The sequence below is a fragment of the Lacerta agilis genome, chromosome 3 (genome assembly GCF_009819535.1).
Source record: "Lacerta agilis isolate rLacAgi1 chromosome 3, rLacAgi1.pri, whole genome shotgun sequence".
In the NCBI taxonomy this organism is placed as follows: Eukaryota; Metazoa; Chordata; class Lepidosauria; order Squamata; family Lacertidae; genus Lacerta; species Lacerta agilis.
Genome location: NC_046314.1, coordinates 32097069 through 32121835, shown reverse-complemented (window position 1 = coordinate 32121835; position 24767 = coordinate 32097069). Strand labels below are relative to the sequence as shown.

General features: G+C 42.3%; 1 protein-coding gene across 1 annotated transcript in view; it reads left to right on the top strand.

The window, feature by feature from the left end:
* EYS (eyes shut homolog) overlaps positions 1-24767 on the top strand; it is a 266420-nt gene that overhangs the window by 215531 nt on the left and 26122 nt on the right. Inside the window, exons 12-13 of the mRNA XM_033143208.1 lie at positions 21659-21831; positions 24354-24536. Of these exons, the coding sequence (XP_032999099.1) occupies positions 21659-21831; positions 24354-24536 (356 nt within the window). The remainder of the gene's footprint in view (positions 1-21658; positions 21832-24353; positions 24537-24767) is intronic.

Here is a 24767-nt window from a genome sequence, read left to right as displayed (position 1 = left end):
ATTTTATGTTATTTTCACTAATATATGTATTTTAAGCATACTACTTCAGTGTGTGGATTTATTTATTTTTGCACGCATCCTGCAAGCTCCTTAGCTGCACTGTGCTATTTTAACACAAACTTGAACTATGCAGTATCAGGCAGCTGGACGGTTTTCTCCTCAAAATGTCTTTGTGTTTACTGGCATTAATTTTTTCCTGGATGGAATCACTGGATGCTGTTTTAAATAAGTGGCAGCAATTACAATGAGATTAGATGCCATTTACCTGGTGTGGCGTTGAGGTCACATTCAGACACTAGAGGCCATTCAGAATTTTATCCTGACACCTCAGGGGTTTGCCAGGACCCAGAAACAAAAGGCACGATCATTTATTTCTCATCTATAGAGATCAGATTTTCCAGGCATAGCAAGAGTATTTCGCCACAATGTAATTAAGCACTAATGCATATGTACACGGTTCATTATTAAGAACTTAACAATGATTTGGTGAACTGAGAATGGCTAAGGCCCACTGAAACATGATCTTCATTTAGCGAGCATATTCATCTTATCTATTGATTTGTGCTCAGATGCCATTGCCTTTATATAAAGCTGAAAAGGCCGAATACTTCTTCAGTACGGATTTATTTTCCAGCAAAGCAGAATGCCGTCACAATTCATTCTCAATAATCTAATGATTAATAATAATAACAATACTTCTCTCTCTTTTTCTTCCTTTGTATCAATTTTATTCTCAGAAATACAGCCTTTTTGAAAAGATATTTTTTTAAAGAGTATACAGGGGGTGGGGGAACCCAATGCTATCAAGAGGAAAGATTGCATAGCTCTATACTAGGGTTTCTCCAACTTAGGTCTCCAGACGGTTTTGGACTAAAATTCCCATCATCCCTGACCACTGGTCCTGCTAGCTAGGGATGATGGGAGTTGTAGTCTCCAAAAAAAAAAAAAACCACAGTTGGGGAACCAAGTTTGGGAAACCCTGCCTTGATAGAGCCCTTCAACCTGGCTCAGCAACATTTATTTATTGTGTTATTTGGGAAATATTTTGAAAAATAGAGATGCAGAAGTAGGCTTTCATGTAAATGACAGTTCTGGGCTCTTACCTTCTCCTGCATGTCCTTCCCCACCCATAGAGCACATGGTCACTGATGCTTCCTAGTTGAGTCAGCTTCCAGCCACCAACAAGTCCCTCATTGTTGTGACTGCTATTAACTTTGACCCGAGATCTTCTTGTTTACTGCCAATAAGGAATGCTGGTTGTGTGGTACCATCTGGTGAGAGACTGCAGCTGAATAAGAAAGGACTGAAAACATATATGCTAGATGACAAGTCCTAACTGGAGGTGCGATTCCAGCTACTGCACAGAGGGAAGGACAGTCAATTTTTATTAGTTGCTGATTCCTCCTGAGGACACAGTAGCTCTGGCGTGTTAGCAATCAAACATTACAGAAAGTTAGCGCTTGACTTGAGGCCCTGCAGATGGCAGCTTCTTACAGTCTGTTGATCACTGCTTATGTGAGTGAGTGAGTGAGTGAGTGAGTGCGTGCATGTTTGTGTTTTTATCAATTTGATTGCGGAGGCTATATTGTCTGAGAGTAAAGCTTGCCCAAAAAATAATAATGTGAAAATCAGATTGGAAGCAGCTCACTTCCTCCGATTCCATTTTCACTACAACATTTTAAATAACTCACTGGCCCTTAGTTCCAGTTACAGGTATCTGAAGAATACCTGTATTTTGTCACTGGCCCTTCTACTTGAAGGCAACATGCTGATCCCATTCTGACCTGTCGAGTTTGACTGTGCCCTTGCTTACTTGGGGTGTGGGGGGGGTGCAACTTTTTGATTTTAATGAGAAACTGCCCAATTCGCACTTCTTGAACAGACATGCGAAGCAAAACACAGCTAACCTTCAAATTCTGCAGTTCTCCAGATTTTATGATGCCGTTCTCCATATATTAAGCAAAATTACAGCATACAAATCAATATGGCTAACTTGACCCAACAATCCTTGCCCCCCACAAACAAATCGTATCAACGAAAGACAATCAACCATGCTCTGCCCCCACCAATCTCTCTCACTGCCAAGTAACACTGATGCAAAAACCCCACACAGAATCATAGCTGTCAACTTTTCCCTTTTCTTGCGAGGAATCCTATTTGGAATAAGGGAATTTCCCTTAAAAAAGGGAAAAGGTTGACAGCTATGCACAGAATGTAAGGTTTACCACCCCTTCCCCCTCTCCCCCTTCTCCTCTCCCCCAACCTTATACTGTATATAAAATTAATGTCTCACGTTGAATGTAACTGATCAGTAGAAATGATTCCATGACCTGAAAAAAATAGACAATGCACATACTTTTGGAACCCATGAAAATTATAAAAATTATAAAAAAGGAAATATGTGGCTCTTTGGAGAAATTCATACTAAAATGATGTTGTGGGTTTTTGGGGAGGGGTGCTAATTGCTGCAGAAATGTGGAAAGCTGCATTTAAGAATCGAAAACTGAGAGAGAGAAACAGAAACAGGTAGATTAATCCGTCCCTACTAAGAACCATGATTTTGTGGGATAAGGAGTCTCATGTAACCAACATGCTTAAGTCTAATTAGTGTACGAAGGAGTTAAAAACAAAGAGTAAGCTGTCCTGCCAGGCTTAACTAGGTCACTTCCTCTTAACTTGAGAGGAAATAGGTAATCATGTTTATTGTTCACCCCCAGTCTTTCTGAGAAACTCAGTATATGAAGAGGTTTGAGCTGATTGCTCCAGCTCAACAGCATGGCTTTCACCAACCACTCTTGAGTTCCTATACCAATAATCTAGGACCTTTTATCACTTTGTAACTAAGCTAAATTTTACTGCCTTTGCAACTTTTCTGACTAACGTATGGGAAAAGCACATGAATCTGACCTTTGAAGAGTTTGTAAGTAAACCATTTTTTTAACTCAGTGTTTTTCAACCTTTTTTGGGCAAAGGCACACTTGTTTCATGAAAAAAATCACGAGGCACACCACCATTAGAAAATGTTAAAAAATTTAACTCTGTGCCTATATTGACTATATATAAAGTAATTTTTCAATTTTCCCCACAGCACACCAGGCAACATCTCGCGGCACACTAGTGTGCCGCAGAACAGTGGTTGAAAAACACTGTTTTAACTTACCATATGTGTAGCCTTTTTTCTATACTGGGGAAAGAGCATAACTTTGGAAATTAACCTTTTAAGGAGACATTTTGTAACTCACTTAGAGGGTTATATTTTAAAGGTCTAATTGCCTATATTTATGTTGCTAAATACATTTGCTTCTTATACATATTTATAGAATAAGCTATATCCTGAGTAGGCATCATAAATTTAATAAATTATCCATGTGCGCCATGTGTCAAAATTCATGGAGAAATCATTTGCTCCAAGTTCACCTTATGAGTTGAATCATGACAGGAAATAATTATTTCCTTGATGCACATTGTTTGTCCTAAAAAGTGTGTGCATGCGGTGTTTTGGGTAGGGATCATGAAGTTATTTGTTATTTCTCAATAGAGAAAGACTCGGGACTATGAGAAAAAGTAATACTCTATTAAAGAGGCCTTGGAAAATCATTGCAATGGGAAAACACAAAGCCTTATTTCATATAAGAAGAGGTTCATTTTTAAGAGCGGCATGCTATTGAACATGAGATATAAAGATTTTTGCCAGCTGCACTTCAAGTATATTGCATTTTCACTGAATTAAGATGGTGATAGTGGAGGAGAATGCAAACACTTGAAAGGTTGTGCGGGCATTGCCAAAACTCTTACTGAAATAGGACGGGGTTCTTACAGCTCCCCAGCACATGTTCCTGGAGTGTATATGATCATGTATACAGTAGGGGAGAAAGATACACAGCTTGAAGTAAGTGAAGTTAACTCTTTATTAGAAAAACCGATCTGCTTGGGAGTGCCAAGCCTAATGAGCACCACAACTCTTCTTCAATAGGTCTTGCCCCTATGAGGCAATTGTGGAGACAGAAGGTTCCCGCCTTCCCACAGCTGCATAAGTTTCCTGCTTTCCCAGGTCTTTCCCAAGCAATCTGAGACTACACTTGCATGGCTACCTTTGCTCTTCCCACTTCATTCCTCTCCTGGTCCTGCGGGAGGAGAGCTTGTCACAGCAGAAATGGGAAACAGCTTGACTTCTTCACCTCTGCCTCTTGGCCTCCACTCCTGCTTCTGCTTCTGTTTTTGGAATTCTCTCTTCCACAGATTCTCCCTTTTCACTTTTCACTTCTCACTAAACCCTGTTACCTCTTCAGCTTCCAACACCACCTCCTCCAAATCTTCTCCTTCGTCTTCCTCTAACCATGCATTGTCCCACCACCAATCCCCAGTCCCTGACCCTTCTTTCTCCAGTGGTTCCTCAGCTAGTGTCCCCCACCACTCCTCTGTGTCCAGCCAGTCCATGACATCATCCTTCCCAATGAGTTTAGGGTGGCATACAGAGCTGCCTCCCCGCAGCTTCAGGCTTCTTCTTGTGACAATTATTTTTCTCATAATTAGCTTTTTATCAGCTTTTTTGTGAAGAACTATCAGAGAAAACTCCGGGTGGTGGTGGTTGCTGCTGCTGCTTTCCAGCTAACAAAATCCCAGCCTAGGAAGGCTTCTCTGCCAGTACTAGCCTTCCAAAATGCCAGCTTTCCTCATCCCCTTCCCCACATTTTCCCCATGGATTGTCTGAAATGAAGGTCCCTTGGTTAAACTTCAAGCCTCTGTAGCCAACAGGAACTCCAGGGAATTTAGTTTTATTCTTCCTCAAGAAATGACCACAGAGGTTCCCAAGGTTTGTTTTGGTGGTGTTGGTTCTGATCCTGTGCTTCAGGCATGAACGGTCAGAGTTTTGGCAAAAACACCCAAGAGATAGTCCTCTATTCTCTCTTGCTCATCTTCCACCAATGTCTAACAACTTGGTGTTAGAGGGGAAGGCAAAGCAAGGAAGACTGGCACCAGTGCAAAGCCATTGCAGATCAAATCTGAGAAGTGGGTTCAGATCAGCTTGGGGTGGCTTGGGGATCTACAGACTGGGGAAACAGGTATTCTGGAAGCCTTCTTGGTGTCTCAAACAGCAGATAGTGAGCTCAAAGCCTCCCAGCTACTTTTATCATTCCAGACAGGCGCTCGTACAGTTGCAGACAGCTTTGCTGTTTTCATATAGCAGTCATTCCACTCCCACACTCCAAAGGGCAAGCTCCTTAGCTTAGCAGGGTCCATTATCTCCCAGACTCAGCTATGTGCCCACAGTGAATCTGGAGGAAAGGAATCGGCTTAAACTGAAGAAGAATTGTAGAGAGGCTTGGCCCATTCCTTTAATAAGAAGTTCTGCAATAATAAGCCTGGCTTGAGGATTTTTATTGGTATTTAAGAGGTAATGAGAATTCTTCGTCCCCCATGAGTAATTTTACACCACTGGGGAAATTTTAGTAAAAACCGGCTCTTGTTCTTATGGTTCATTACTTCAGTGGTACATTTCCATTGCTTGTCTAACATTCAGGTTTTCTGTTTGACAAAAAAAGGAGGGGGGGTGATTCATTTTGATGTACTTCAGTCACATATGGGGAGCCAAAGGAAAACTGTGGAAATGGATATCACGACTTCATCTCCAATGCCCTTGCCTCTCTGTCTAGCTCAATGAGAGCAGTTCAACTCCTCATTACCCCTGTCCTTAATCCATTAGCTTCATTTATGCTTGAAATTAGGCCATATGAATGAAATCAAGAGATTATTCAGCTGTGTGCCAACTTTTGATTCATGCCATTCCAGGACTATGGCAACTGCCTTGGTGAGCTCAAAGTTTCTGTCCAGTTGATAGCGAAAGCCTTCCTTCCTTCCTTTCACAATCTGCAATTTAACTGAAGGAAAAATGGGAAATGGAGAGATTTCTCATCTTTCTCATATTCATATTCAAACATCAATGCAGAATTCTGTCCTTCATATCAGTAGCATGTCATGCAGAATAAGAATCGATGGATTAATTGGGTTACAAAAAATGCTTTTCTTCATCTCTGCCATCATTTAATCTCCTGTCAAACGGCATGTGTAGGTGGCAATTTTATTTTATGGACAGATGCACATTGAGGGGACATTCGTGCCCCCCCTAGTTCACATCACCTGGTTCCATCTCTGATCCTTACCTATTCATGGGGCATGCTGTGTCACATGTTTGGACAATGTGGGCTGGGTGGTTCACAAAGCTGCATTAGCATAAGAAGCCTGGCAAGACTACGGCCACACTCTTCAGGGCCGTGGAAGGCAGGAAGGTGGAGGCTACAAATGAGGGAGACGGTCTAAGTCGCTAGGCTTAGACCTACCAGCTGTCCGAGGGAGCAGGGACAGTGGAGAGCCTGAGGCAAGCTCAGCGTCCACAAGATCAACTTTGATAGCTTTTCACCATCAGCTCTTGGCCACGCCATTTCAGAAGGACAGCTGGGGAATCTACTTCAAATGCATTCATTGCACTACCCTAAGGCAGTCTTGATTATGTTTTCTTGTATCCTACTCTCACATCTGTTCACTTGACATAAAACCCTGTCAAGTGACTTCAAGGGAGGGGGACATTTTAGCACCATCAGTGGCATTACTGCATTTCCCCCCACTGATCCTGAGAGCTTTCATGAGTTAGGAAAAGAACTACATTTGATTCCCTCGGCCCCTGTAATTACACCTAAGCTATCAGAGGAGGAGGACATACTGGAGCAATCCAGGCCTGGTGGCAGGCTGCCGTGGAAATACTTCCCTAGAATAATTGGCAGGCTCCACATTATTAAAAAAAGAAAAAAAGAAAAAGACTTTTTTTCCCAACCACCACAATGTAAACGGAAGAATAGAATTTTATGTCACTGAGTTTTCCTTCCCACATAGTCCCATAGATCTGTCAAACAAAATCTCCATCTGTGCTTTAACTTGATGGTTGAAGGTACAGTATATGTGGTTTTTGCTGCCATCTAGTGCACTTTGGTATAAATGACAGTCGCTATGGGAATCTGATCTGATAGCAAGAGGCCAAAAGGGAAATCAGATGGAACGTGTACCTGAGAAAGGAAAGGAACACTGTTCTTTGAATACACTGGATCATACCACTCCTCCTTTTCTTCCCAGTTTTATTTCCAAGCTTTTCCAAAGATAGGTAGGTCCCATCTAAAGCCTCCTTCACTCATGGTGAACAGGTCCATGTCCCAGGCCTCTTCTCTAGCTAAGGATGGGGGCAAAATGTGGTTTGGTTTAAGCCTACCTAATATGAGCCTACCTAATTCATACTTCCTTTGAAATTCACGCTACTCATTTTGTGTGGCATTCTTCCAACCAAATGCGTACATTATATTAGGGGAATATCCAAATAATAATAATACGTTAGTAAAAACACATTATATTGCAGAAAATTTGCTAGCAAAAATGTGTATATTAGGCAAAACAACATTGATTGATAGATGTTTATTAAAATGCTGGTGGGGTTTTTTGGGGGGGGACTTTAAAAAGAAATCGACCTTCCCCCTTACACACATACTATACTACAGTGGTACCTCCGGTTACAAACTTAATTGGTTCCAGAGGTCCGTTCTTAACCTGAAACTGTTCTTAACATGAGGCGCGCTTTCTCTAATGGGGCCTCTTGCTGCTGCTGACATGTGTATTTTCTTCTGTAGACAGCTCTTATTCTTGGGACTGTACTACATTAAGAGGCATGTCTATTCTGAATCCAATATTTTTCCTCACTGGTCGCTGGTTTTCCAAACAGCAAAATATTAATAGGAATCATTTTCAGTCTTCAGTGCATCTGGGGTGGTGCTGTCCAAGGTTCTGGTTGCAACAGCCTCTAGTGGCAAGACATTACAGTAATTTTGGGTTATCTCTTGCACAGTGTCTGAGAGGGAGTGGATACTTTCAGAAAGCTAGCAATTTAGCTTCTCGTCTATGCAGCGTAAATCAAACAGCAATGGGCACTGGATTCTAATTCAGGGTATAAGTATATTTTTAGGTGTAAACTGGACTGTTTTGCTGCATGAAAAGGTGCTTGAATCTGAGTTCTAAAGTAAAGCATAAGTTTTTCAACTGAGTTATTTATTCCATTAATATCTGTACCTTTCCTCCAATGAGCTCATTGTGGTAGATGTTTTCTGCTCCTCATTTTATCCTCATAGCAACCATGTGAGTTAGGTTTGGCCAAGAGAAATTGACTGCCCCAGAGTCACCCATTGACTTTTATGATTTGAGTGGGGATTTGAACCCATGTCTCCAAGGTCCTAATCCAAGTCATTAACCACTCCACTACTGTGGCTCAGAGCAAAGCTTTACCTAGCTCTTACTGTATATTGCGGGAGGAAAAATCATATTAAAAAGAGATTGTCATGCAGAGCCATTATCCTTGGTCGCTGCTTATGTAAAGAATAAACTCTACATTGAAAATAAATAATAAACTGGTACTTCATTACATCTGTGGTCAGTGTGTAAGAGAAAGAAAGAATGCTCAGATTTTTACATTATTATTATATTGCCCTGGCAGAGAACTGTTTGGATAATATAATATAAGAAGAAGAAAAACAAACCAGACAATTTACCATATAATAGTAGTATAATGTTAAGATCCTGCAGATTATTATGTTACTTCTAACTTATATTGCACCATTGTTTTAAAGCATATGCAGTAATACTGTATAATATTATTTCAATAAAGCCTTTGAGCTTGTGTTAAAAATCAACAATACATTATTGCAAATGTACAGTGGCTTATTGCAGTAGAGTCCATTAAGATATCTTTAAATGAAAGGAGCAAAAATCTAAGAGCTAAACTCCATGTGTAGTTTTGATTTACTGTATTAGTGTGAGGGCATTATTTTATTCTTATGGCTACAGCGTTTACATTAGAGGCAGTTGCCAGAACCATAAACATTACAAATTGTCATAAAACAATTTTGAAACCTGATGGATGAAGCCACTTGACTAGGCTGCCTAGAACTTTTAACATTTGCTTCGTCTACTGATAGCAAAACTTGAAGTAGCTCAATGCACCCTTATAACAAACAGCACTCACTAGACATTTGTAATATGCTCTGCACGCTTTGAGTTCTTACAACCGTTCTGTAAATAGGACTTAGGGAGCAATTTGTAGGCTGTAGTGTAGCTGCTATGCCTTTTGCTGGAACAATTCCTTCCCTAGAATTTTTTTAACCCTGAGGAAACAATTTATTGTTCCAAAGAAAAGTCACCTCATTTTTTAGCACACAAATGTCTTGGGCCTGCATTTCTTGTACTATGACCCCATGTATGCCCCATGTATGCCTTCCTGCCTTATAATGAGATCCTTGTGGGAAGACTCTGTTTTGCCAGTGTGATAAACCTTTGGTCCTCCTAATCTGGTCTTGTTACCTAGGATTCCTCCAAAGGTGAAAATATTCCATATTTTCGTTTCAGCGCTTTCCTTTCCTCTATCCTTCCCTGTCTGAATGTTCTTATTTCTTGAGGCCTGGTCTATACTAAGTCTAGCTCCGAAGGCTTTCTGGCAGGGTTCCCTTACTGCAAGAAGTGAAGTTGCAAGGAACCAGGCAAAGGGTCTTCTCAGTTCTTCCCTGTGGAAAACCCTTCCATCAGATGTCAAAGAGACAAGCAATTACATGACTCTCTGAAGACATCTGAAGGCAGCCCTGTATCAGGAAGTTTTTTATGCTTGATGTTTAGTTGTGTTTTTATATTATGCTGGAAGCCACCCAGAATGGCTGAAGCAACCCAGTCAGATTGATTGATTGATGTCACATAGTTCTGAGATGAGGAATAAAAAGGTAAAGGTAAAGGACCCCTGACAGTTAAGTCCAGTTGCAGATGACTCTGCGGTTGCGGCGCTCATCTCACTTTACAGACCGAGGGAGCCGGCATTTGTCCACAGATAGTTTTTTCCGGGTCATGTGCAAAGCTACATACCTGACTACCACATACACCACTGCAGCTATAAATATGCCCTAGAAATCCAGCACATTAAGTCTCCCACCCAAGCACTGGATCTTCTCCTGGCAGAAAAATTGGGGCAGGTGTTGCACTTGGTAGGTGAAAATATATGGCTGGTGAGCTATTTCAGTTCTAGTTGTCCTTATAATGTGGATTTATTGGACATCAATAATCAAACCATTAGCAACATGAAACTGACTATAATTAATCTTAGGGGTGGCTATATATTTTATTCACTACATTTAGTATAGATGTAAACCTCAGTCTCTCTGGTCCCAATCCAGCACTCTAACCACTACACTTCAATATCACTAGAGGAAAAAAATGCTCTATTAACCAATTTGAGATCCTTCTGCTATAACTGGGATTTTAACACTGGCCTAGATTTGCAAACCCAGGAGATTGCTTCCCCCCCCCTTTCTCCCAACGCCTGAATGTTAATATGTTGTGCAATCCAAGTAGCTATAAACATCACTCCTTCTGCAAAGAACAAAATAAGAACTGGCACATATTGCAATTTTCATATTCTTTCCACTGTTCCAAATCATGTTGCCTTTAGAACAGAATTACATATCGCTGAACTTTCATCAAACCGAAATGAGACTAACGTAAGAAAGCTAAGCTGGCATACTGGGCAAGGCTTCACATGTTTTGGTGACGGGCTTGTTTGTCTTTCAGCTTTGCTATTTGGAAATGTAATGGCAGATATTTATCTCTGAAGAATAATGCATTTCACAGTCTTGAAAGCAGAAACTATTTACACCTCCAATTTTAACACTGAATCTAAAATCCTGGTGTTGCTACTGACACTTAAGGGAAGAAAACAGGAGGGCTTTTCTAGATGTTTATCAACTTAATCTGCTAATGGATGTGATTAAACTGATTCTTGTGAGGATTGCCATGATAGAGATCAACACCATCTAGCAACAAAGCTAAGCAGAAACACTTGATTTTAAAAACTGGATTCTGCTGAATTTGGCCCCACTGAAATTCATGGTACTTAGTAAGTAATTCCCTGGGTGGCAAGCTGCCCAGGTAGAGATGGTGCAAAGGAGGAAGAGGAGCAACCCAGTGTGTTTCACTGCCTGTGGAAATAGCAAATGGTGTCCCCACTCGCCCAATTCAAGATGCATATGATTCAAGACTGCATAGTTCTGTTTGCATAAAAAGGTCTGAAGGCCCAAAGCATCTTGGCTGGAAGAGTGTTCCACAGCATGAGACCAGTGACACTAAATACCCAACATCTGGGAGGTGATGCCATTCGGGCCTTTGTAACACAACTAACAACACTCCTCTGGATGCTCTCAGTGATAGAGCTGCGATATAAGGGCCCACGTTGTTCAGGACTTTGGGTAACAACACAAGACCTTTAAACCTATCCTGATAGTATATGGGCAGCTAGTGCAGAGGTCTTACAGGCTGCTGGCTGTTTGTTCCCAAGTCCAGCCACTGCATTCTGCAACAGGTGGAGCTTCTGAATCAGGGCCAAGGGCAGTCTCCCATAGAGCACAGTGCAGCAATCTAGTCTCAAGTTTACCAATGTATGGACCACAGTGGCTAAGTGAACATGAGAAGATAGGCAGGAAAAACCAACTTACTGTTACTGTTGGCCTTTTTTTTAAAAAAGGAAAGCATGTTAAGTTTTCTTGCTTGTTCTTTGGGAAAGTTTGTGTGTCTTTGTATTTTGTTCTGGCAGGGATTGTCGTAAAATGATTAAAGCCGACCCTGAGTAAAGGTTATTGGATAAATATTAGCTTGAACTCCCCCCCCCTTGGTTTTTCCTATGTGTGTACTTACTGGCTCACAGGCGCCCTGAAGGTATGCCTTGTGCAGATTAAGGTATCTTCTAATTGGGATTCATTTTGACAGTCACCTCTTGGCCCTGTGTGAAGGTAGTAGCAAGGAAGCGTTTGAACTAGTTGAGCTTTCCATCCCTGATAAGCACAAGCGACATGTACAAAGAATGAAAGCACTTCATGTATTAAGGAGAAAGCAGGCCAAATCTCTGATCCCATCAGGCCAGCAGCTTCCGTTTCAAATATTATTGACTCCCGTCTGTAGGGTGCATAGCTATAGCTGAAAGGAGAGCTTGGCTCATTAGCTGTATTGTTGTTACCAAAATCTGGGTGCAGCAAGAAGAACAGGATTACAGCCAAGTCCTCAAAAAACAGAGCTGGCTTTCATTTTAACACTGTGGGCAACATATCTTATGAGCGCCATCTTTCCCCTCATATATACTGATACCAATTTATTTATTTTATTTTATTAAAGACCTAGGGGTTAAAGACGAGCCTTGATGAATTGGAGCAAAGGTTTACAACGGCCAAACAGATGTCTGATGCCCACAGGTACAAGCAGGTTTTAATAACATAAAAATGAAATGGGAGGAGACACTACTTATTACTTATTTGAAACCATTATAAACCAGTTACAGGTAGGTGGCCGTGTTGGTCTGCCATAGTCAAAACAAAATTAAAAATTAAAAAAATCCTTCCAGTAGCACCTTAGAGACCAACTAAAGTTAGTTCTTGGTATGAGCTTTTGTGTGCATGCACACTTCTTCAGATACACTGAAATAGAAGTCCATTTACCATTTTAAAATATCTCTTAAGTGGAGTACAACATAAAAACAACCATTGAAGTTTCATTGAAACAAAAATACAACATGAAACCAGTAAAGTATTAAAAATGAATAAAAACAGGAATTTAAAAAATCAGGGTCTGACCTTATGAGTCAGGGAAAGCCTGGGCAAAAAAGATATGTCTGAAGCAACTGGTGGTCACTACAGACTGAGATAAGGTGCAAGAGTAAGGACTATGAAAATATTCTGTATTTTCTCCAATATGTGGGATATTATGAAAAACTGAAAAACAATATACTGAGGAGGGAAAGTCCATGAGTAAATCATGTAGGCAACAGCTCTCTTCTTGCTATTGCTCTCCAGCAACTTATATCAAGTGCTGTACTGCCTCTTCTCTTCAAGGTTCCTTACAGCTTCCATGAGTTGACTAGTGCGGATCATGGCAAAATGTTGCATTGCGAAGTACTCTGGTTCAGAGTTCCACACCCACCCACTGTGCCCTCCTTCCCCAGTTTTCTGCATCTTTCCCGCTGACAAACATTTGTAATTCCATGGCCACTTACAACATGCAGTCCTTACATTCATCTGAAGTGTTTATAAGCCACATTTCAGGAGCAAGACCTCACCATGCAAAGTACCTGGAACAAATGCTACATGATACATTAGGGTTGCCCTGTTAAGTGGCTTCCTCCGCTTTTTAAAAATTCTGCAAACTTTGGGGTTCCCCTAAGTTTGCTCATGCCTACCTATTGCGTGTGACAAGTGCTTTTGGGGCTTCAAAAGGATTGGCACTCTCCTCCAAATGTCGCCAACAGAGGGAAAGACAAGCCTCTCCATTCCCATGAGTCATCCTGCAGCAGCAAATTCCACAAATTAATTACGCATCTTGTGAAGAAGCACTTTCAAACTAGGCCAAGATGTTTCCGTTTAAAAACAATTAAACCAACAAAACCTGTTTTCCACTTCTTTCAGCAGGTCCTTTCATGATTTTGATTACATTTCCCCCCCTCTATTTTTTTGTCAGACAAATTTGAAAAGAGATGAATTTGAAGTCCCTTGTTGACTTTTCTGCTGGTTAAAAAGAAGAGATAATTGCACAGATCCATCACTCTGTACATGGTGCCTATAAATAATTATACCTGCCTTCGAAATGGGAAATGTGCAAGTTTCCACATGGCTAAAGATTAACTTGCCCTGCTCAGTGTGGAGCTGTGGGTTTTCTCCTGTATTGCCACCAGCTTAGTATGCTGGTCCCTGCACACGACATTCCACGCACCCCTTTCTACACATGCAATCTTATTTCTGCGCAAAGAACAGCTTCTTTGGATGGCTGCCAGTGTAAGCAGAAGGGACAAACTGCAGGCCCAGGAAACTCTGCAATGATAAAGCTGCAGGCACCTGTTCAGTATGCAATGCATGATATTAATTACTTCCACTTACAAACCTATCAGAGCATATTCTCTGTGCTTCTGGGGAGGAAAACAAATTAATAAGGTCTAGTAAACAACTCTCTTCTCCCACCCCCCACCCCTCATCCTACCTGTCCTTAGACATTTATGCAAGCAAATAGTGCTCCTTCTGCGGCACACTATGCTAATCCACAAATAAACCATCCATGATAGTAATATAAAAAATACACCGTGCACTTAGCCCTATTCAGCCTTATAGCTGACAGCTGCTTTAACCAGGAAAAGGTTAATTTACCTGGCCAATGTGCTGTTGTGTTTTACCTAGATTTAATGCATTGGACTGTGCTAGAGGCAGAGGGTAGTATTTTTAGTATTTGAAGAAGGTATGAGAGAGACCATCATTGCCCAGGACAGATACATTCATCCCACTCTGATCTCTTTCTAGAGATGACCGTAGGAAAGAAGAAATGTATATGTGCGAAAAAAAGAGACCACAGCTCAATGGTAGAGCACATACAGATCTCAGGTTCAATCCTGGCATCTCCAGTTTAAAGAGTGGATCACATAGAAGGGAAGGGCTGCACTGCCAGTCAGAGTAGATCATATTGGGCTTGATGGACGAATAGTCTGGTATAAGGCATGGTTCCTACATTCTAACAGTACAGTACCTCTGCCTTGCTTCTTTGCTAGCTATCAGCACTGTGTGAGGTTAGCAAATGCATGGTGTGTGTTTTTGCATGTGTTCATTCTTTCAGAAACTTCCTCTGTTCCCATATATGGCCTTCTCTTAGTCCAGACATAGGCAAACTCGCCCTCCAGATGTTTTGGGACTACAATTCCCACCATCCCTGACCACTGGTCCTGTTAGCTAGGGATGATGGGAGTTGTAGTCTCAAAACATCTGGAGGGCCAAGTTTGCCTATGCCTGTCTTAGTCCATTGTTCCAGGTATTTGTTGTGTCTGTTGCCAACTCATGTAAGAGCCCTATTGGATCAGACCAATGACGCATCTAGTCCTTCCTTCGCTAACCCACAGTGGCCAACCAGATGCCCATGGAAAGTCCACGGGCAGGAGATGAGCACAGCAGCACTCTCCCACTTGTACTCCCCAGAGGCTGGTATTCAGAGCCATCTCATAGGGATCCATTTGGCTACTGTGAGAACAGAATGCTGGATGAGTTAAGTCTTTAGCCTGATTCAGCAGAGCTCTTCTTACTTTCTCATGCCTGTTCTTGGAGGTCACATGCCTGTTTCTTGGAGATCACAAGAAAGGAAATTACAAATAAGCACAAGAAGAACTTTCTGACAATAAGAGCTGTTCAATAGTGGAACAGACTCCCTCAGGAGATTGTGAACTCTCCTTCCTTGGAGGTTTTTAAGCAGAGGTTGGATGGCCATTTGTCATGGATGCTTTAGCTGAGATTCCTGCATTGCAGAGGGTTGGACTAGATGATCCTTGGGGTGCCTTGCAACTCCATTATCTCATTATTTGAATTGTGTGTGTTATTTTTGCCTAGTGAGCTCTTCTTGCTAAATATGCACCCTCTGATAAAATACAAGTTTAACATGTCTTACAGAGATGATCTCATCAAGTAAGGTCATATTCTGAAGAATCTTTCACCATGTTATGATGAGGGAGCAAGTTCCTATTTAATCTAATGTCCTAAATGCCTAATCTAACAAAGTCTAGTCCTGTGGGAGTCTCTTTAACCCAATTCCATTTGGAAAAATGGAGAGCAAGTGACCTTTTGTATCAACGGAAAAGGTCAGGCTGTAAGGCAAGCTTTTCTCCCCCTGTTAACACCGTGAATCCATTTCATCTGGCATATCATCTGGTTAGGTTAATTTCCAGTGCTTCCAAACTCTCAAAATCACACTTACTGCATATTTGAAAAATGTCAGCATTGAGTTTTATAGCATTAGATTTCACACTTAGGGGGGGCTTTTTGTAACTTTCATAATTTATAGCCATCACCGAGGAAATACACAAAATGCAGAGCTGAATCATCAAGGGAAGTAAAAGGTCAGCCTACAAGACTGGACAGCCCACATAACAGAGAAAGATTATGTACAGAAAAGGGAAAATATGAAGGGACAGAGTAATTGCTTTCTTCTGCATGACCTCCAACTACTGCTTAGTACTCTACCTTCAGTTTCAAACAGTAGTGCATGCATGAATCAAGAACTTTTGCAATGTGCTATTAATTGAATTATGGTGCTGGAGGAGACTCTTGAGAGTCCCATGGACTGCAAGAAGATCAAATCTATCCATTCTTAAAGAAATCAGCCCTGAGTGCTCACTAGGACAGATCCTGAAGTTGAGGCTCCAGTACTTTGGCCACCTCATGAGAAGAGAAGACTCCCTAGAAAAGACCCTGATGTTGGGAAAGATGGAGGGCACAAGGAGAAGGGGACGACAGAGGATGAGATGGTTGGACAGTGTTCTCGAAGCTACTAACATGAGTTTGGCCAAACTGCGAGAGGCAGTGATGGATAGGTGTGGCTGGCGTGCTCTGGTCCATGGGGTCATGAAGAGTCGGACACGACTGAACGACTGAACAACAAATTAATTGACCTTCCACTTTCTCATATGTCCCCGTGTATTTATGTTCAGAATACTACAACTTGCTTAATTTTTCTTGCTGTACACTACAGTTACAGACTTCCATGCATGCAACAGAACTTCCCGTTCCTCCAGTACAGTAGTATTGATTCCTACTTCCAGCCATTAGTGGGCAGCAGGGCGGCACAGGCAGGGCATTGCTCCTGACCAGCGAGGGGGTGCAGGGAACTTGGTGTAGTTCTGGTGCCAATTGAGGCTCCTTTCGCGATGCCCACACTCCCCCTCTCGCCTCTCCCTCCTTCAGTAACTGGCAGGAATACTTGGCCTGTCCGATTATGACAGAGTAAGGGAAATAATAAAAATAAAACCAAAACCATCAGGGGGAAATAACTAAGGAGCCCCAGCACGGCGTCCTGTGAAAAGAAAGCAAAGGGATATTTGAACTGCAAGTGTTTGTTTTTAAGAGGGAATAGCTATTTCCCCAAGCGCTCACAACTTAACTTTCAAATGCAGAAATAAATATTTGCAGCCTAATCCCATGAATGATTTATCAGATGCAATGCCCTCTTAGTTCAAAGGGGCTTACTTTCCCCTCACTTGCAATGCTTTGAACAGAACCCATTGAGAAGTTTCCCACCAGAAGCCCCATTAAAATGAGCGGGAGCTGTGCAAAAACACCGCGCCATCCCATTCAGCGGGGATGGTGCCGATAAATTTCTGAGATCGTGTGCTTAATGACTAGCCATTGAGAGACTGGTGCCCATGTGATCAGATGAGTGGCATGCCACAGTTATCAAAATGATTGAAAAGACAGGGCATTCTGTGGTACATACCCATTTACATTCCTCTTTCTGGCTCTCCTCTCCAGCGGTACCTCTATACACACAAAAGGCTATTCATAAGAAATGTATTATTGCAGCTGATAGCCATTTCTCTTTTTAAAGCTGTCTGGAGGCATTATTCAAGCGGATTCAGTCTGGAAGGCTTCCCAGCTGAGATTCTCTGCGCCTTGAAACTGTGGGTGGGCTCCTTTGAAATACGCTAATGAACTGTTAGGCACAAGGAGTGTCAGGAGGGGTACTCATTTTCTCTTGCTAATAAATACAGCTTCCATGGCTAATAAATACAGCTTCCATGGCTCTGGAGCTTTTTCTCCTTATTATCTGGTTAGGTGTTTTGTTTCATTGTCTATGTCGCAGACTCTTTTCCTTAGCTTTTATCAGCTAAACCAGAGGCAGCCAATGTGGTGCCCTCCAGGTGTTGCTGAACGACAACTCCCATTAGTCCTGCCTAGGAGGCCAAAGGCTAAGTAACTGGAGTTGGGGGTAAAAAAAAAAACCACATCTGGAAGGCACCATGTTAGTTACTCCTGATCTGTGGCCTTGCTTCAGGCCCCACCTATCAAGCCCAATCCTCCCAGGGCTAAATTAGGCTTAAAAACAGGGCTTTTTTTCAGCCAGAACTCACTGGAACTCTGTTCCAGCCCCTCTCAGGTGGGCGCCATTGTCATTATAAGAGAACAAGGGAGGCATTCATGGTGAGTTCCAGCACCTCTTTTTCTAGAAAAAAAATGGCACTTCTTAAAGGTAGTTTAGAAAGTATTAAAAAAAATTACAAACATTAAAATACAACCATCTATTATAAAAATATACAATAGAGCAATACCATTGAAGTAATTAATGACAATTAAAAACAGGAGACTTGGGTCAGGAGATCATGGGAATGCCTTGACGTGGTTTCAAAAGCTGGGGGAATGCCAATGCAGATTGGGCTTATTGTATTTTAGCAGTGTGCGTTCTGTAGGTCTACGTGGGGCTGCCCCTGAAGCTGACCCAGAAACTCCAGCAGGTGCAGAATGCCACAGCAAGGCTCCTCGCGGGGTCTTTGCTGCAGGACCACATTCATCCAGTGCTTTACCAGCTGCACTGGCTCCCGGTGCAGTATAGAGTCAGGTTTAAGGTGCTGGTTTTGACCTTTAAAGCCCTATGCGGCTTAGGACCCTCGTACCTAAGGGACCGCCTCTCCTGGTATGTCCCGGATAGGACCTTAAGGTCCTCAATAACTTTTTGGAGGTCCCAAGCCACAAGGATGCTAGGTTGGCTTCAACTAGGGCCAGGGCCTTCTCAGTACTGGCCCCGACTTGGTGGAACAGTCTATCACAAGAGACCAGGGCCCTGCGGGATTTGGCATATTTCCGCAGGGCCTGCAAGATGGAACTGTTCCACCTGGCCTTTGGGTTGGTTTCAGTTTAACCCTGATGTTTCATTCTTTTGGTATGATTGGTGGGCTACTTAAAAATGAGGCTGCAGTCTAAATTAAATTTTAAATTGTATTTTAATCTGTATTTTAATGAATTGTTTTATGTTTTTATTGTGATTTTAGTGGTGTTAGCCGCCCTGAGCCCAGTTTGGCGGGGAAGGGCGGGGTATAAATAAAATATTATTATTATTATTATTATTATTATTATTATTATTATTATTATTATTATTATTATTATTACATTGGTGCTTCTAGTGAAAAAGCCTGCCACTAACCTAGCACAAGCTGATATTCATCAGGCTGGGACAAAACTAAGTGGGTTCTATTTTTTTTTAATGGTCATTATCAGGGCATTAAAAGGAGAAGGGGAGTGGGTCAGACTTTCAGGTAACCTGATCCAGAGTTGTAAGTAGCAGGACCTTAAAACTAGATCAAAGTCTAATAGGCAGCCAATGTCGGTCCCTCAACACAAGTGTTATATGTGTATGGTATGGGGCAATATTCACCACCTGAGTCATGACATAGAGTGCCTTGAGTCATGACATAGAGTGCCTTGAGTCATGACATAGAGTGTCATGACATTGAGTGCCTCTGTTTCTCAGAGCCAGTGTGAGAGCTAAATTTGGAAACTTTCAAGACCTTCTCATCATTATCCATTTTCATAAGTAATTTGTCTTTTGGGTGCCATATGCTAGGGAACAGAAAGTGGCCATTACTGTCACTTCTCTCACTCATGTAAGTCATAGCACTAGTGCGGTTAGAATGTCTGACAAGGACCAAGAAGACCAAGGTTCGAATACCCACTCAGTTATGAAGCTCACTATGTGGTATTTGTCAGGCACCATCTCTCAGACTAGCTTATCTTAGGGTGAGCAGAAAGGACTTAAAACTCTAGGAAAGCCCCATGCAACAGTGCTGTGCTCTTTGCAGAGTGTCTTCCAGACTGGGGTTGCTTTCTGCTTTGATTATGTGGCCACACAATGTTGCTACAAAGCGAACACTGGGCTTTTCCAAAAGTTTTAAGTGAAAAGAAACATGCACTGTAGTAAAGTGGTTAGTGCAACCCTCCTGTCTGTGCCCTGTTTCTATGCATGCTCACTTTCCCCCCCATCTTGCTTCATATAGTCAACAAAAAGTAAAATAAAAAATGAAGGTTCTGCACAGCACTGGTTTGTACTAATCAGAGTTTCTCCAAGTTTGGATGTAACAGGAAACTCTGGTTTGTTTAAAAGCAGGAGCAAATGTTTCTGACATTCTCATTGGCACACCAGAGGAAGAAAGGAAAGGGTGCAGGCCCCCATCTCTGGTTCCCGTATCGCTATGGCCAACGTGTGATGAGACATCATTGCATTGTGAGTTTCTCTGTCCCCACAACAGAGAGACAAGTGGTGTGGGTGTCAGAGAAACTGCCAATGTGATATCATAGCATAGCATAGGAGAAAGAAGGAAAGAGTTGTGTGGCTGCTTCTGAAAACACCACTTTGCCATAATATCTGGTTACATCAGATGGTGTTACAGGGAGAATGTTGACTGCTGCGATTCAATTTCCAGAGGGGCAGCCATGTTATTATGTGGTAGCAAAAACAAGAATCCACACTCCGCACTTATAGCTCCCCCCCAAAAAAAAAATCATGAGAACTGTAGCTTATCCCCTAACCAAGCTACAATTCCCAGCACACTTTTGAAACTACACTTCCCTGGATCCTTTGCGAAAGTAATGTGCTTTAAATGTATGGGGTGTTTGCAACTCCACTGGACGCTCCAATTCAGAATCACTTCCATTACGGCTGATATGCAACAGAAGAAACATCCCCCTCTTCTCCCTCACACTTTCTTTTGGCCTTGAAGGCACAGCAGTTGTTTCATGCATTTTGCTGAGACAACACAATGGATATTTGAGCAGAAGCCCTCAGAGGATTACACACACTGAGGAAATGAACAGCATGGAAAAGCTGGGAATATTTTTCAAGGGTTTGAATATTATTAACTGAATTGTATGAACCATGAAGCAGGGACTTGTGCTTAAGAACAAGGGGTTCAGGCTTAGAAATAAATCTGAACCAGAAGCAAACAACCAGGTTTGACAGACATATTCTGCAATATGAGGTAGAATGGTAGGTAAGATTTTCACCTCCCCCTTTCAGAGGCAGATTCTGGTGGAAATGGAAACGGGTGCAGAAATTATTCATTCCGTATCTGGAACTGAAATTAATCCAGCAAATGCAACCAGTATTCACTGTTGTTGTTTTTGACTCCGCAAACTGTACAGGTGAAACTCGAAAAATTAGACTATCGTGGAAAAGTCCATAAATGTAAACAATTGTTTTCATTAGCTACTGGAGTTTAATATATGAGATAGACTCATGACATGCAAAGCGAGATATGTCAAGCCTTTATTTGTTATAATTGTGATGATTATGGTGTACAGCTGATGAAAACCTCAAAGTTGAAATTGTTAATTTGGGGTTCTCATCAGTTGTATGCCATAATCATCACAATTATGAAGGCTTGACATATCTTGCTTTGCATGTCATGAGTCTATCTCATATATTAGTTTCACGTTTTAAGTTGAATTACTGAAAGAAATGAACCTTTCCACGATATTCTAATTTTTCGAGTTTCACCTGAATATAATTTATCACTCCCCCCCCCCCCAATTTGTGATAATGGGATCGATCACGCAATTAATCATGCAAAATTCCTTCACAGGGAACAAATGAGTTGAATAATGTAGTCTTTGCTGGACGCTGAACTGCAGCCAAATGGAAATGGCGCTGCATGAAATGAACACTGGCTGCAATGGGAATTGATACATACCTTCTTACATCCCTCTTCATAACGAATGCTATTTGGTAACCTTGCTCTTCTTTTAAATTTTAACAGTGATACAGAGAACTGGTTCTGTGAATGCTCTGTTCTCTACTCTGGGAAATTATGTCAGCTTTCAACCTGTGAGGAGAACCCATGTGGAAACGGAGCAACATGTTTTCCAAAATCCAGCCAAGACACCGTGTGCCTTTGTCCCTTTGGAAGGACTGGAATCCTTTGTAATGATGGTAAGAGAAGAATGCAGAACTTAGCAAGTCATTTGCAGAGATGGAGAGAGAAAAGAGAGAGATAGACTGAAGCTTCTTTGTGTTAAATGACCAAAAAAGCCTTTTTGTTGCCAGGCAAATTGACTTCATCACTTCTCTCTGCTTCCTACTTTTCAGATGTTCAAGAACATACAATTTAGTGCACTGGATCTATAATCCTCAGTATGCCTCTGTACTGGACTTGTTGGTGTTTTTTTAGATGTTTTAATTGGTTTACAGTTTTTGCGTTTTCCATCCTGTGCCCCTGTCAGAGGATGTGGGGGCATTATATATTTAATAAACAAACAAATAATCAATGGGAACATTCCCTCCAGTTCATTCAGTTGAATTGGATGCATTTAGAATGTTTGAAGTTGCATCCAATTTTAAATGGGACCCATTTAAGTCAGCCTGGGGACCTCCTGCCACACCCCTAACCTACTGAGAGCCCCACTTCTTTCCCTGCACTTACAAGGGTGGCGGAGAGGGACTCCTTGCAGTGTCAGGCATCAACCAGGGGATGCTGCTTCACGTATGTGTACCAGCACCCAGGGTGATGTGTTTCCCATGGTTTTTGATGTTCCTGAATGCTGCTACAAACATGTGCGGCCATGCCCAAGATGGCTGAGAACCAGAAGGCATGTAGCTCCCGTGAATCCCTGTCTTTCTGGACATTGCTTATACTCCCTCGCCTTGGTTAAGCGTGGAAGAGAGAAAGCATGAGGCAGGCACCAGGGCACAGGTAGTGAGTTAAAGCAGATCAGTTTAGTATAGACCTCAACTTTACATTGGACCTGGAGAGGCAACCCTCTTCAAAATTGGTTTCAGACAGACACAAGAGACATATGGGTGTGGAAAGAAACAGGAGCATGTCAACTATGGACGGTGGAGGTTGGTCCATTAGGGCAAATGCAGCACTGCCCCACCGACCTCAGACTGCCCTTAATCAGCCCTCATTTGCCTGCCTCCTTACATGCTACCAGGAGTGGAACCAGTGACAGAGCTTCATACTCCGGCACCGGGAGCTAGGAGCAGGCGGGGGCGGGGTGTGCCATCTGCAGGGGCGGGGCATGCCGCCCGCAGGGGTGGGGCGCGTGTTCTGGGACGGGGGGGCAACCGCGATGGATCCCCACCAGGATCGCGCTGTCCGGGGCGGTGCACTCCCATCGCCCCCCCTTCCTCCACCCCTGAATGGCACATTGGCTATCAGCTTTCACTTTTGTTTCAGTGTTGCCGTTGTGGAACTCAGTAGGGAGAAGGATGGGGTCAGAACTGGAATTAGTTGACTCTGTCCAGCAATAGCTGTGCCTCTCCCTGCCATTGGCTCTAGCACCCCCTACTGTTGGACTCCCGGCCTTCTGCACCACCAGTCTCAGTGGTCATCAGCTACCACTGATTATGGGGGAGAAGTTTATAGCAGGGGTCAGAGGGTTAAAGCCCCCCCCCTCCCACCTGCCATACAAGGGTCTGGGTTTGTGTAATGTTTCATCAATTTGGCCCTTAGCCTATAGTTCCCTGTTATGTGCCAAATGGGGAACTGTGGTTTAATTTCAGTTTACTAACCAGGATATCAAACCATAGGGAACAGTAGCTTAAGCTAATCAGGGGCAGTTGATATGCTGAAACTGGCTTGCAAAACAAAGGAGAAATGTGTGGAGAACCCAATCCTAGCTCTGAATTCTGGATGCCAAGAAAACGTACCGTATTTTTCGCTCCATAGAACGCACCGGACCATAGGGCGCACCTCATTTTTAGAGGCGGAAACAAGGAAAAAAAATATTTTTCTGGTTTTCCTCCTCTAAAAGCCCTTTTTTGTGTTTTTTGTGGGGTTTTTTTTGAGGATCAGCTAAAAGTTTTGCAGCTGTTTTTGCAAAGGCAAAAGGCTTTTTTTAGGATCAGCTAAAAGTTTTGCAGCTTTTTTTGCAAAGGGAAAAGCCCTGGGGGGTTTTTCCCCGAGGATCAGCTAGGTTTTGCAGCTTTTTTTGCAAAGGGGGAAAAGCAAAGCTCCTTTTGTAAAGGGGGAAAAGCAAAGAGGAAAAGCCCCATTTTTATGAGGTTTAACTCACATTTCTGAAAAATCTTAAGGAAAGGGAGCCATTTCTACAGTTTCCAGACAGATAATCTAATCAGCCAGTCACATGTCCTGGGGAAACAAACAACCTCCCTCTGCAGCACATTCAACAAAGGAGGGCGGGGCTGAAAGGGAGCCGGGACTCTTATCTCTCTCCCGATCTCTTGCTGATCAGCTGCTGAGCGGGGTCCTTTCAACACTCCCTTTTCTCTTTGTAAAATAAAAAGCATGATCCTCTTTTGGCCCCTGAGCAATTCAGCTCCAGGGACCACCATTCGCTCCATAAGACGCACAGGCATTTCCCCTTACTTTTTAGGAGGAAAAAAGTGTGTCTTGTGGAGCAAAAAATACGGTACATATGAACTAGGCCATTGCTTGCTGTCCAGCTGTGCTTCCCCCAACGGCATTTTCCTTTTCTGTGTTTTTCAAACAGTTATTAATATTACCTATCCTAACTTCAGTGGGACAGATAGCTTTGGCTATACCTCATTCCTAGCCTATTCAGCGATTCCAAACATCAGCCTCTACTATGAATTCCAACTGAAATTTCAATTAGCAAACCACAACTCTTCACTGCAAGACAACCTGATATTTTTCACTGGTCAGAAGGGTCAAGGTAAGTTATTCGTGTTTCTCTGGGGAGGGGGTGTTATTCAAATGGCTAAGACAAATGGAATATAGATATATGGATTCTGATTTCTGAACCGTTAACAGAAGTGCACATAGCATTTGTTATATTTTTATTACATAGAAAATAATGTTTATTTTGAGATCTTGATCGCTAAATTCCTTATAGTCACTTTTTAATTTCAGAAAAGACAGATATTCTGTCTCAATGCCACACCTG